The sequence below is a fragment of the Globicephala melas genome, chromosome 3 (assembly GCF_963455315.2).
Source record: "Globicephala melas chromosome 3, mGloMel1.2, whole genome shotgun sequence".
Lineage (NCBI taxonomy): Eukaryota > Metazoa > Chordata > Mammalia > Artiodactyla > Delphinidae > Globicephala > Globicephala melas.
This window is the reverse complement of record NC_083316.1, coordinates 33,696,356-33,708,459: the sequence shown is the minus strand read 5'-3', so window position 1 is coordinate 33,708,459 and position 12,104 is coordinate 33,696,356. Positions and strand designations below refer to the sequence as shown.

The window sequence follows — 12,104 nt, the reverse complement described above, 5'->3', positions numbered from 1 at the left end:
CACAGAAGTTTTTAATTTTGATGTAGGCCCATTTGTCTATTTGTACTTTCATCATCTGTGCTTTTAGTGTCATACCCAAGAAATCATTTCCAAATCCAATATCATTCCCCTCTGAATGGTCTTGGAACCCTTGTTGGAAATCATCTGACCATATATACTAGAGTTTATTTCTGGGATCTCCATTGTATTCCATTGGTCTGTATGTCTGTTTATTTATGCCAATACTATACTGGTTTGATTGCTGTGGTCGTGTAATAAGTTTTGAAACCAGGAAGTGTGAGATCTCCAACTTTGTTCTTTTTCAAGATTGTTTTGGCTACTTGGGGTCACTTGAGATTCCACATGAGTTTTAGGATGGATTATTCTATGTCTTCAAAAAGTGTCATTGGGATTCTGATAGGAACTCCATTAAATATGTAGACTGCTTTGTATGGACATCTTAACAATAATAAATACTCAAATCCAAGGACATGGAATGTCTTTCTCTTTATTTGTGTCTTCTTTAATTTCCTTCAGCAACATTTTGTGGTTTTCAGTGTACAAGTCTTTCACCTTCTTGGTTATTCCTAAGTATTTTATTCTTTCTGATGCTATTGTAAATGGAACTGTTCATTTCTTTTTTTGATGATTCATTGTTTAAGTGTATAAAAATGCAACTGAGTTTTGTGTGTTGATTTTGTATTCCGCAACTTTTTTTTTTTGAGGCTGCGTTGGGTCTTTGTTGCTGTGCATAGGCTTTCTCTAGTTGCGTCAAGCGGCGGCTATTCTTTGTTGTGGTATACGGGTTTCTCACTGCGGTGGCTTCTCTTGTTGCGGAGAACGGGCTCTAGGCACGTAGGCTTCCATAGTTGCAGCACGTGGGCTCAGTAGTTGTGGCACTCAGGCCCTAAAGCACAGGCTCAGTAGTTGTGGCACACAGGCTTAGGTGCTCCATGGCATGTGGGATCTTCCCGGACCAGGGCTTGAACCCTTGTCCCCTGCATTGGCAGGAGGATTCTTAACCACTGAGCCACCAGGGAAGTCCCTGTATTCTGCAACTTTGATGAATTTGCTTATTAGTTTTAATATTTTTTGTAGATTCTTTAGGATTCTCTATGTATAAGATCATGTCATCAGCAGACAGAGATAATTTACTTCACCTTTCCAATCTGGATGCCTTTTATTTATTTTTCTTATCTAATTGCTCTGGCTGGAACTTCCAGTATTATGTTAAATAGAAGTGGCATCTTTGTCTTGTTCCTGATCTTAGAGGGAAAGTTTTCAGTCTTTCACCATTGTGCATGATGTTAGCTGTAGGCTTTTCATATGTGGCATTTATTATGTTGAGGTAACAAACATCATTTTTAATGGCTGCCTAATATCTTGGTACATAGATATGCCTCATATTGTTACATTTAATTATTAATCAACCTCCTATTGCTACATTTAATTATTTCTTGTTTTTAAAAACTATAAGTAATACTTTGGTGAACACCCTTGTGCAAAAAGTGTTCTCTGAACTTCTAATTATAAAAGTTGACAATTCGTTTCAATAAATATTATTGAGTTGCATCCATGTATCAGACACTGAGCTAGGTTCTAAAAGGACAATGTTGAACAAAATACGGCCTTGCTCTGAAGGAGTTTTAGTCAACTAGGGGAAATAAATGCAAAACACATTCACATAATTTCTCTAAAACTCGATAAGAAGCAAAATAAGGGAAGGCACAAGTTGCCATGTTTACAAAGATGAGGGAGGTTTAAAGAAAGTGCAAATAAATCTTGAAGATCAATTAAGAATTAACCAGGCTCCAGAACAGTATTGTCAAGTAGAAATAAAGTATAATACAAGTTACATATGTCAGTTAAAATTTTCTAGTAGCCACTTTTAAACGTGTAAAAAGAAACAAGTTAAATTAATTTTAATAATTAATTTTAATCTAATATATTCAGTATATTATTTCAAGTATTTAAAATAAAGACGTAATAAGATAATTTACATGATTTTCATACTAAATCTTCAAAATCCAGTGTGTTTTACAATTACAGCCTATTTTAAATCAAACCAGCCACAACTCAAGTGTTCAATAGCCACATGTTGCTAATGGCTATCCTCACATGGACAAGACACCTGTAGAACTTGCAAACTAATCTCTAATGGCAGAAAACAAATCAGTGGTTGCCTTGGGCCAGGGTAGAGGAAGAGACGAGCTGCAAAGAAGCATGAGGAAAAACTGGGGGATGATAGCAATGTTCTATATTGATTATAGTGGTGGTTCCATGAGTATGAAACTCATTTGATTGCACACTGTAATGGATGCAGCTGGTTGTGCATAAATTATAGCTCAATAAGTTGAGTTTTTTAAACAGCCAGCCAGACGGTAAGGATGAGAAGATTATTCAGCATCTATCAACACATTTAACACTTTCAATAGAGTTGTCCCAGCTGTTACTGACTTTTACTCTCCAGTGAGAGAACCAATTTCACCTTTCTCTGACAGTGTCATCATTTTTAACTTCTTTGTTAATTTGGTTGCTGACAAGTGGTATTGTATTGTCTTAATTTACACTTATTTAATAACAAATGGAGTTTCTCATGTTTATTGAACATTTACATTTTTCCAAGTTATGTCCAGGTTTGTTTATATCCTCGTAATGTCTATAGTATATGTCAGAAAGAAAGAAAGAGGGAGAGGAAGGAAAGAAAGGAACAAAAGAAGGAAGATTCCATTATCATTTATTCACTTGTGCATTTATAAGAACCTATAGTATGTGTGACATTACATATAACATGAGAGGACATATGAAATTTATAAAACTCACTGCTCCAAACTTAGAATCAATCTCTCTCTCTCTCTCTCTCTCTCTCTCTCTCTCTCTATCACACACACACACACGCACACATAGTCAAGTGCTGAAGAAAACAAGTAGATTAATGTTAGATCATATAGTAAAGGGTAAAGTAATGCAAACCAAGTGATGGTTTGCTTATCACGCTAATAAATTAGACCTGAAGCGTGTGGACTATGCCCACCGCTACAGTCTGGTTCTATGTCCCCAATCTCTCTCTACTTCCATCACCACCTCCCTCAACATCCCAGCCCATCAGAAATGTACCTGACCCCTTCAGCCCCTTCAGACTGGCAGTTCTTGGGAATTCTACTGGGTTATGTTTTGTTTGTCAACATAATATCCACTCCTCCCCGTGGTTCTCGTTTCAGTAAACTGAAACCTCAGCTCTCACTGAATGACCATCTTAATATTCTTGAGGAGAATATCCGGAAGCTGCTGCCCCTTCCACCTCTGGAAAAACTCAAAAATGAGGGCAAGACAGACACAGACACGGAGCACATTCATGTATGAGGGGGCGAGGCCCGAGGGGAGTGCAGAGTGGAGTAGAATGAATGAACTTACTCCCCTCGGCCTGACCCTCACACTCACTTTGATTTCAGTTTCTCTACGAACGATCCATGGATGCTCTGGGGAAGCTGCTGAGGACCATGATGTGGCATAACGTGAAAGCAGAGGACTGTCAAGAAATGGTCAACGTGAGTAGGGCCACTGCTCAAACTGACTCCCATAGTCCCTAATCGGTGCTCCAAGGCACCCTCCAAACTCTGCCTCATCCTCGTCACAGGGACTCGTCCAGCCCGACCCACGTGGCCCACCACGTAGGGCCAGCCCACTTAAAAAGGGTTTGTGGGGAGGCCAGCACCCTGTTCCAGAGGAAGCAGAGCGAGAGCGAGAGAACGAGAGCGAATGAATACGAGGATACTAAGGAAAGACTTTTACTTTTTGACCAACAGCTTCTCCGAATGTGGCCTGTTTCACAAAAAGAGTGGGAAAGGGAAAGAGCCTTCCAGATCACCGCGAAAGTGCTGACTAACGATAGTTAGTAAGGAAGCCCCTAAAATGGATGGATGGCATTGCTTGCTAACAGCAGGGACCCCTGAGGCCGCTGGAATCCAAAACTTGTGCGTGACGGATCTCCAGTCCCGAGTGGGGTCTTTCCGGAGAACCACCAGCCAGGTCTGTCCTAACCCAGAGCGTCTTTGCTCGCTTGCTCGCTTACTTGACCACTGCCCTTAAAGTCCAAGAGTCCATTCTATTCTAAGGGCCTGCACGGAAGGAACAAGGGACTTAATATCCAGCGTTGGGACTATCCTGGGACATCGTCAAGTCACCCCGTCACCTTGGGGTCCCCCTTAGTCCCGCAGGCACCAGAGAACTTTAAAATCGGCTCACTCCTCGGCCTCCTGGTTCCTCACTCCTGTGACACCTCACTCCTGTGACACCTCCATCCGCCAGGCGGCTGCTAGCTCGGCTATTAGTCTGTTCTGCATAAAAGGTGAGGGAAGGATGTGAAACTCACAGATGCAGAGAAGATACCTGTTTTCTTTTGTTCTCAGCTTTTCTCCTCGTCCATCTATCTCTCTCCTTCCTCCTCTCTTTCTCCTCCCCCAGTTCAGCCATTTCTGAATTCTGATACCTTAATTATGTCACACAATTTGTCTCTCTTGTAGATCCTTTTTCCTCAGTGGCTCTGCTTTCTGGTTTTTTAAAATAAAGATAACACCACCAGAGCATGATAAAGAGTCATTAAAGCAGGTAAAATGTTTTGAGAGAGTCTGATTTAAATCACACAGCAATTGGGCATATTAGCAAAGCTTTCTCTATCACACGGCTTTCTTCCAGAGGAAATTGCACTATTATTATGGTGCTAAAGTGCCTTTCAGAGTTTCCTAAGAGAGATAACTTTGTGGAGGTTTTTCCAGCTTGCATAGCAGGACCTCTGTCTGCTCTGCCAGGACACGTGAGTAACTGTCAATGTCAGGAAATATAAGGAATTTTAAAACATCAGTCTCAGGCTGAAACCAACACTCAGGGCTTCCTGATTAAATCCAGGTTAAATAAGCAGGTGTTTGGCCGAGCTGGGCCCTGCATCGTATGCACAGTTCTCTGCAGACCAGGTGCAGCCAGGAACACTCAGCCAGGTTGACTGCAGCTCATGCCCACCCTCGGCTCTTCATTCTCTTAGGTACTTGGCAAACATTTCTTGAGTGACTTTTCACGTGTCAGGCACTGTTCTGATGCTGGAAGCACAGAGATATTATAATTCTAAGATTCGCATAAGAAAAGTCTGTTAGGTTTGCTGTGCAAAAGCTTTTGAGCCAAAAGGTGGAATTTGGTTGGGGGCAGAGGGTAGAGTCAGTCAAAAAGGCCAAACTACACAACAGAGCCCGAATAGGTCTCTTGGGCTATAGGACAGTCAAGGGACAGTCCCTTGGGATATGGGAAGATAATTCATGAAGGGTATATGCTTTTACCAAAGCCAGGAAAAAAAAAATGAATTAAGGAAGTGAGAACTAAAGGACCATTTTAATAAGAGAAGAAATGTGCCAGAGAGGGACCTCACAGGAAGAAAGGAATTAGAATTCTATTATTGTTCTACCCATTCTCCCTTTAGTGTCCTTTATTTTCCTGAAACATGCAAAGTTCAGGTCCTTAAATATTCTTTGTTAACAAGAAATCTCACACTTCATTATTCACGATAACTTTTTTTCTTGGTTGACCAAATAAATATGGTAGAGAGAGAGAAAAACGATGATTATTTTTTTTTTACTAGATACAAGTAACTAGTGTGATACTAAATTAAATACCCATTTAATACTCATGGGTGTTGTTCAGTCAGTTGTTAAAGCAGATGAGGGATCTGAGGTTAAGAAATTTACCAGTTGCTTGGACAATTGAAAGCAGTGGAGCTGGACTTTGAGCCCAGGTCGTCTGCCCATTGGCTAGGCTGCCTTCCAGAGTGGTTCAGGTGTGCGTTTCCACAATTACTATACTCCATTCAAACAACAAACGGAATATCATTACCGTTTAGGTCTGCATTTACAAATTGATATCAACAGTCACTTAACACAGTTGCTGATGTTCCTATTACAATGGTTGTCTTACCATTTCCTCCAGAGCGGCTCAGTGCAGAATGGAGCTCCAACAGAGACAGCAGTATAGCAGAGGAGTAAGAGCCTGGGCATTGGTGTCAGACCAGGGTTCAGGTTCCAGCTCTCCTATCTTTACTAACTGCGTGATCCAGCCAAATGGCTTTACACCTCTCTGCCTCAGCTTTCTCAACTGCAAATAACCTCAGATCATCTTTAGGAGCAATGAGATCATTACATGCAGAGTATTTAGCATGCTGCTGGCATGCAGAAACTACTCAATCAGTGTTTGATCTTATGCTCACCATCTAATCAGACAGGCTTCAGTGGGTTTGTTAAAGGCATCCAGCAGCTGAATTAGTGTCACATCAAAATACAGACAGCTTCTTCAACCCCTATCAGCTCTTTGAACTCCTATGTCACGCTTTGTTGATTGTAGGCATTCGCCTGGAAGTGGAAAGACTACAGGATTTGCAGGAAGGGCTGCAATGTGATGATGTGCAGGTCCAGATCAAGATTTCCTCCAAAATAGCAAAGGTGAAAGATATGGAGGACTGGCCAAGGGATGTAAGGATGATTCTGGGTTGATTTCCAAATGAGTCAGCTGTGTACACCCCGCTACCCAGGAGGGCAACAGCCTAGCCATTCTAGCTGAATGAAAGACCTTTGTCCACTCATTTATTAACTCTGGGTCCATGTGCACAGGCAACACCTGCTACTGATCATTTCATACTCTGGGAAACCTGGGGAACCAAGTGGCCCTCTCCAGGGTGAGGGAGGCAGTGGGGTGGAATGGAAGGAACAGGACTTTGGGGTCGATCAGACGCACTCCGTGTGCACTGCTTGAAGTGTGTGCACTGGGTGATCAGTCTCATCTTAAAAAAAAAAATGCATAACCTCCCTCTCAGAGCTGTTGTGAGGACTGGTCTATCAAGTCATTCATTTATTCATTCGCCTAATATGCCCTGTGCACCTACCACATGCCACACTTTTTTCTAGGCTCTAAGGATAGGAACGCCTGCCCTCTTTGAGCTTGCATCCTAGTAGATGGAGTGCCAGATAAATATGTCAGGTAGTGACAACTGAGAAAAATAAAATCAAGGAAGGGAATAAAGAGTACGGGAGGGGTGATCCCCTAGGAAGGCCTCTCTGAAAGGGAGAACCATGAAGACATCTAGAAAAGAACATTCCAGGCAGATGGAAACAGCATGTGCAAAGGCCCTGAGGTGGAGAAAGAAGTGGGTCATGAGATCCAAGAGACAGCCCAGAGCTGACTGAAGTGCCTTCCAGGACTTGTTAAGGATCTTGGCTTTGATTCCAATTGGAATCAAAAGCCAGCAGAGGGTTTTGAACAGAAGAGTCAAGACCACTAGGTACACTGTGGCAGCTGTGAAATGTACAAGGGCACCCTTGTGTGAGGCAGCATCATTCCTAACGTGGACATTATAGGTTCATATGTGTATTATGGCAGTTATCCACAGAAGGCAGTAAAGGGTCCAACAAACTCAGTCACTGTGACAATAACAGAGAACTCTCTTGAGAACAGGGCACTTTTCCTAATTTGCAAAAGCTCCTTATGGGCTAGTGGTGGTTCTGCGAGGAGGAATGTGACTGGACTTGTATTTTCTGAAGGGTCATCGGGCTGCCATGTTGAGACTAAACTATAGGCTGGCAAGACTGAAACTAGTGAGGTTAGTTTGCAGGAAACTGTAAGAATCTACATATGAGATTAGGTGGCCTGGACTAAGGAGGCAGCAGCGGGGATGAGAAGGTGATGAGGACATAGGAGACAAGCCCGTGGGGGACAGGGAGGGAACATATGTCAAATGCCTAAGAAAGTGTCTGATGCATGAGAGGTGCTCGAAAACATGAATTCCCTTTCTTCCTTTCTTCCTAAGCCAATATCCATCCCAATATGAAAAAAAAAAAAACATAACTGTTGAGCTTGGACACAGGCAGGCATTTCGTGTTATACAGAACAGAGGCACGAGTCTAGGCCTTGATCTTGGAGCCATGGTAACTCAGAAACCGGCTGGGATATGCAACTACTCGTGAAAAGGAACTCATTTCCGCTCAAAGATGGTGCCACCAAACATCATCGGGCCATTTAATACTGGAGGAAGTCGGTTGTGAATAGGAATGTTTTCATACCCACAAACTCATAATCATGACCATCTTGCTTGGCTAAAGCCCCAGATAATGCTCCTGGACTTTACTCAAACTTCTAACTTTTCACCTCCCCTGCCTGTGTTTTCATTCATACACACGGAGAGACATATACAACCAAACATTGTGTATAGTTCTTGTTTAGAGACCAAAATTGCAAAGTTTTTCTTTTCTTCACTTTTTATTGACTACGCTTGATCTTGAAACATGCAAAAGCAAAAGACAGCGTTCATAATAATTCACCCTCTGTGTGAAGTAAGTCAGAAAGAGACAAACAAATACCATATGCTGACACATATATATGGAATCTAAAAAAAAAAAAAAGGTTCTGAAGAACCTGGGGGCAGGACAGGAATAAAGACACAGACGTAGAGAATGGACTTAAGGACACGGGGAGGGGGAAGGGTAAGCTGGGACGAAGTGAGAGAGTGGCATGGACATATATACACTACCAAATGTAAAATAGATAGCTAGTGGGAAGCAGCCGCATAGCACAGGGAGATCAGCTTGGTGCTTTGTGACCACCTAGAGGGGTGGGATAGGGAGGGTGGAAGGGAGACGCAAGAGGGAAGAGATATGGGGATATATGTACATGTATAGCTGATTCACTTTGTTATACAGCAGAAACTAACACACCATTGTAAAGCAATTATACTCCAATAAAGATGGTAAAAATAATAATAATAATTCACCCTCTGTGTGGATGCTGTGAGGCACTGGGTATTTAGCACAGCACTTAGTACACAGTGATAGATTTCCTGAATTTTCAAGCCTAGCTATTCTTTGGCAGACACAAGACTTATTTCTGTGATATATGAAATGTATGTGAAAGTACTTTATAACATATAAAATGGCATATAAACATTATGCATTATTTTTCCTTTATGGGGTATGATGTAACTTCAGGTTTGGAGAGGAAATTGCCTTGGCAGGCCTGAAATTTAATAAATAATGAAATGATCAAGAGATAACTTCAAGGGAAGTTTACTTAAAGTTGAAAGGTGTTGTCTATGTCCTATTTTAGTATTGTCTCTGGTCTCTATGGCCCCAGTCACATGCTAACTTTGTGGAAATCCCAGTGGTTTCTATTATCCTAAAACCAAGAATAGGCGTCCAGATATGAAGTGAGGTGGCTGATGACATGAGTCTTTCTGGTTCGTTCTCAGATTGTCAGGAGACTCATTCCAAGTGAAGAAATGCTCATGTTCCTGGGGGAAACCCTGGACGGTCTGGAGAGCCTCAACCCCACGTGTACAAAGGCATGTGGCATCTGGATGATCGCTGCCCTGAAGGAGCAGGGAGCTGCTTTAGAAGACCAGGTGAACCAAGAGCCAATCTGACAACTGAGCAGAATTCTAACACTTCTGAGATGCCAATACCAGAAGTAGGTCGCCACTTCTCAGTTGGTCCTCTGATGGGCCACAGGCGGGAGTGCGCACGGCCTCAAGAGGCCTCAACAGAGACCCAAGTTGCGTGTGAACAGCCAGGCTCACACTGAGTGCCTGTCTAGGCACTCAATTGCTTCTCTAGTCTGTGATGATAAGAACTTTACAGACTGCCACGCTCTGGTCAGAGGCATGTGGATCATGGAAAACTGGGTTGTGAGGTCTGCAAGGATGAGCGTGACCTTGTGAACGAATGCCTTTAAGATGGCCACTGAGGGCCAAGAGAATTTTCTAATCCCACTGCCACTCTGCGAGCTGCTCTTGAACACCCCTTAGGTATTTTCTGGTAAAGAAGGCTGTCATTGGGGAATTGACTAAAAGAAAAGTCTCAGTCCCTCCTACCAACTGGAAAGCAGAGAGAACAGGATTTAAATTCAGGAAGCCTGGTTAAGAGCTCCAAATGGAGATACTCTGTTCTCTCTCTTAAAGTCAGAAACAGAACACCAGCAATTCAGAGATTGAGGAGGAAAAGAATCTTTAACTCAATAAAGGCTTTCCAAGGGGAACAGGAGGAGGAAGTTATGGTCCCCATAGCCCAGAATCAACCACCCTAAATTTAAAATTTTTCCAAAGCATGGCTTTTAGAAATGACCTCTGTGCTAATTACTGTCCAATCAGCTTTTTTCAAAATCATTCATTGAGTACATACTATGTGGCAGGCCCTGGGCCAGTCATGAGAGAATCAAAGGTTAATAGATTTGGAATGTCCATGTATTTGTGTGTTTAGCATAAAAGGGGAAGTTGTTCACACACTAAGTAAAGGCTTACAAGAGGGACCTAAATCCTCTCCAAGAATCATTGAAATGGGACTGTGTGGTATTCATGTTTGCAGGATATTTATGATTAAGGAATTATAATTCTGAGAAAATATTATATTTACCTAAAAGTGTCTATCCAAAGTAAGCGGGAAAAATTTCCACTAGAAGCAAACGTTCTTTAGCATGGAGACATGCCCTTGCCCATGTCAAAAGCCAGATGTGTAATATCATTCCCCACTGCACACAGATTAACACCCAAACTCAGAAAGGTGGCCCTCAATGCCCTTTAGCACCTGGCTTCATCTTTCCTATCAAGTTATCTTCCTTTTATCACCTTCGTTCTTTCTTTGCTCCAAACTGGAGCATTCTCCTATTCCATAAACCTTTTCCACATTTGCCTCTACCATGCTCTCATATATAGATTTTATGTTTTTACAGCCATCACATTCACAGCAAAATGGAGCTGAAGGTACAGAGTTCCCGTATACCTCCCGTCTCCACACTACCCACATCCCACATCACAGTGGTACATTTGCTACAATCGATGAACGCACATTGACACATCATATAATCACCCAAAAGTCTCAGTTTACGTTAGGGTTTAGTCTTGGTGTTGACAAATGTATAATGACACGTGTTCACCACTGTAGTATCATAAAGATTAGTTTCACTGCTCTCTAAAGCCTCTGTGCTCTATTCTCATGGTGTCTGATTTTACATCTTTACCTGTGCTCTTCCTTCTGATGAGGATGACCTTCCCCACCATCTCCACCTTGCCTTTTGGAATTGCTATATATCCTTTGAGACCCAGACCAGATGTCCCTCCACAGTAACCTCAGTTACTTGTGGATTCCCGTATCAGTCCTGTACCTCTTGTACACCATTTGCCATACAGAGCCTTCTGCACAGCCCTTGGGTATATGGCTGATGTCCTTTATGAGACCACCCATTCCTTTTGAGAAAGGGCTACATCTTATTCATCCCTGGTAAATGCCCCACAGTGCCCAACACAGCACCTGGCATAATGCAGCCTTTCGCTAAATGTTTGCTAAATTGATTTAAGAATAAATGCCCAATTTATCGATAATCGTCCTGAGCAAGAGATAGGCCATGTGTAGAATCAATTGCTTTTTTAACATTATTTCTAATTCATCAACAACTGCCTACAATATGCTGACCGTACGTGACCTAAGCCATCCATGTAGAGGAAAACTGGCAACTCAGTGTCTGATTTGGCTTTTTCTTTTTAGCTGTTGGAGATCTTGGGCATAATTTACCATCACATGCCGGTCCTCAGACAAAAGGAGGAAAGTTTTCAGTTTATGCTGGAAGCCATCTCCCAAATAGCCAGCTTTCACATGGATGCAGTTGTTGCCAACCTTTTACAGAAGCCTCTGCCCTTTGACAGGTTGATTCTAACTGAGTTGGTCCCTTTTCCTAGGGAAGGCCACTCTGTAAGGTACTGGGGAAGAATCTGTGGTTTGAGAGAAAGATAGCAAACAAAAGTTGAAAACACCTCACCTGAATAATTTCAGAAATGGTGTTTGAATCACAGGTAATGGTTTTCCAAGTATTTTTCAAATATATGTCCTCATTAGATGATGAGAGTTTTAGGAGTGTGTGTGTGTGTGTGTGTGTGTGTGTGTGTGTGTGTTTATTTAATAGGAATAAGTGAGTATTAGAAAGTGAATATTTCTTCCCTTTCTGGTTGCCTAACATGAATCTATATGAGAGGTTTCTGTCTTGATGGACATTAACAAACCTCAGCAACCCAAGGCCAGAATGCTAGATTGTTAAATAAAACATCCTTATTA

General features: G+C 42.1%; 1 protein-coding gene across 1 annotated transcript in view; it reads left to right on the top strand.

The window, feature by feature from the left end:
• The window catches only part of MROH2B (maestro heat like repeat family member 2B), a 60,991-nt gene that overhangs the window by 37,369 nt on the left and 11,518 nt on the right, over nt 1-12,104 (top strand). The window contains 8 exon segments of the mRNA XM_030881953.2: nt 3,201-3,336; nt 3,432-3,527; nt 3,786-3,870; nt 4,189-4,271; nt 4,273-4,327; nt 6,361-6,458; nt 9,254-9,406; nt 11,541-11,698. Coding sequence (XP_030737813.2) covers nt 3,201-3,336; nt 3,432-3,527; nt 3,786-3,870; nt 4,189-4,271; nt 4,273-4,327; nt 6,361-6,458; nt 9,254-9,406; nt 11,541-11,698 — 864 coding nt within the window.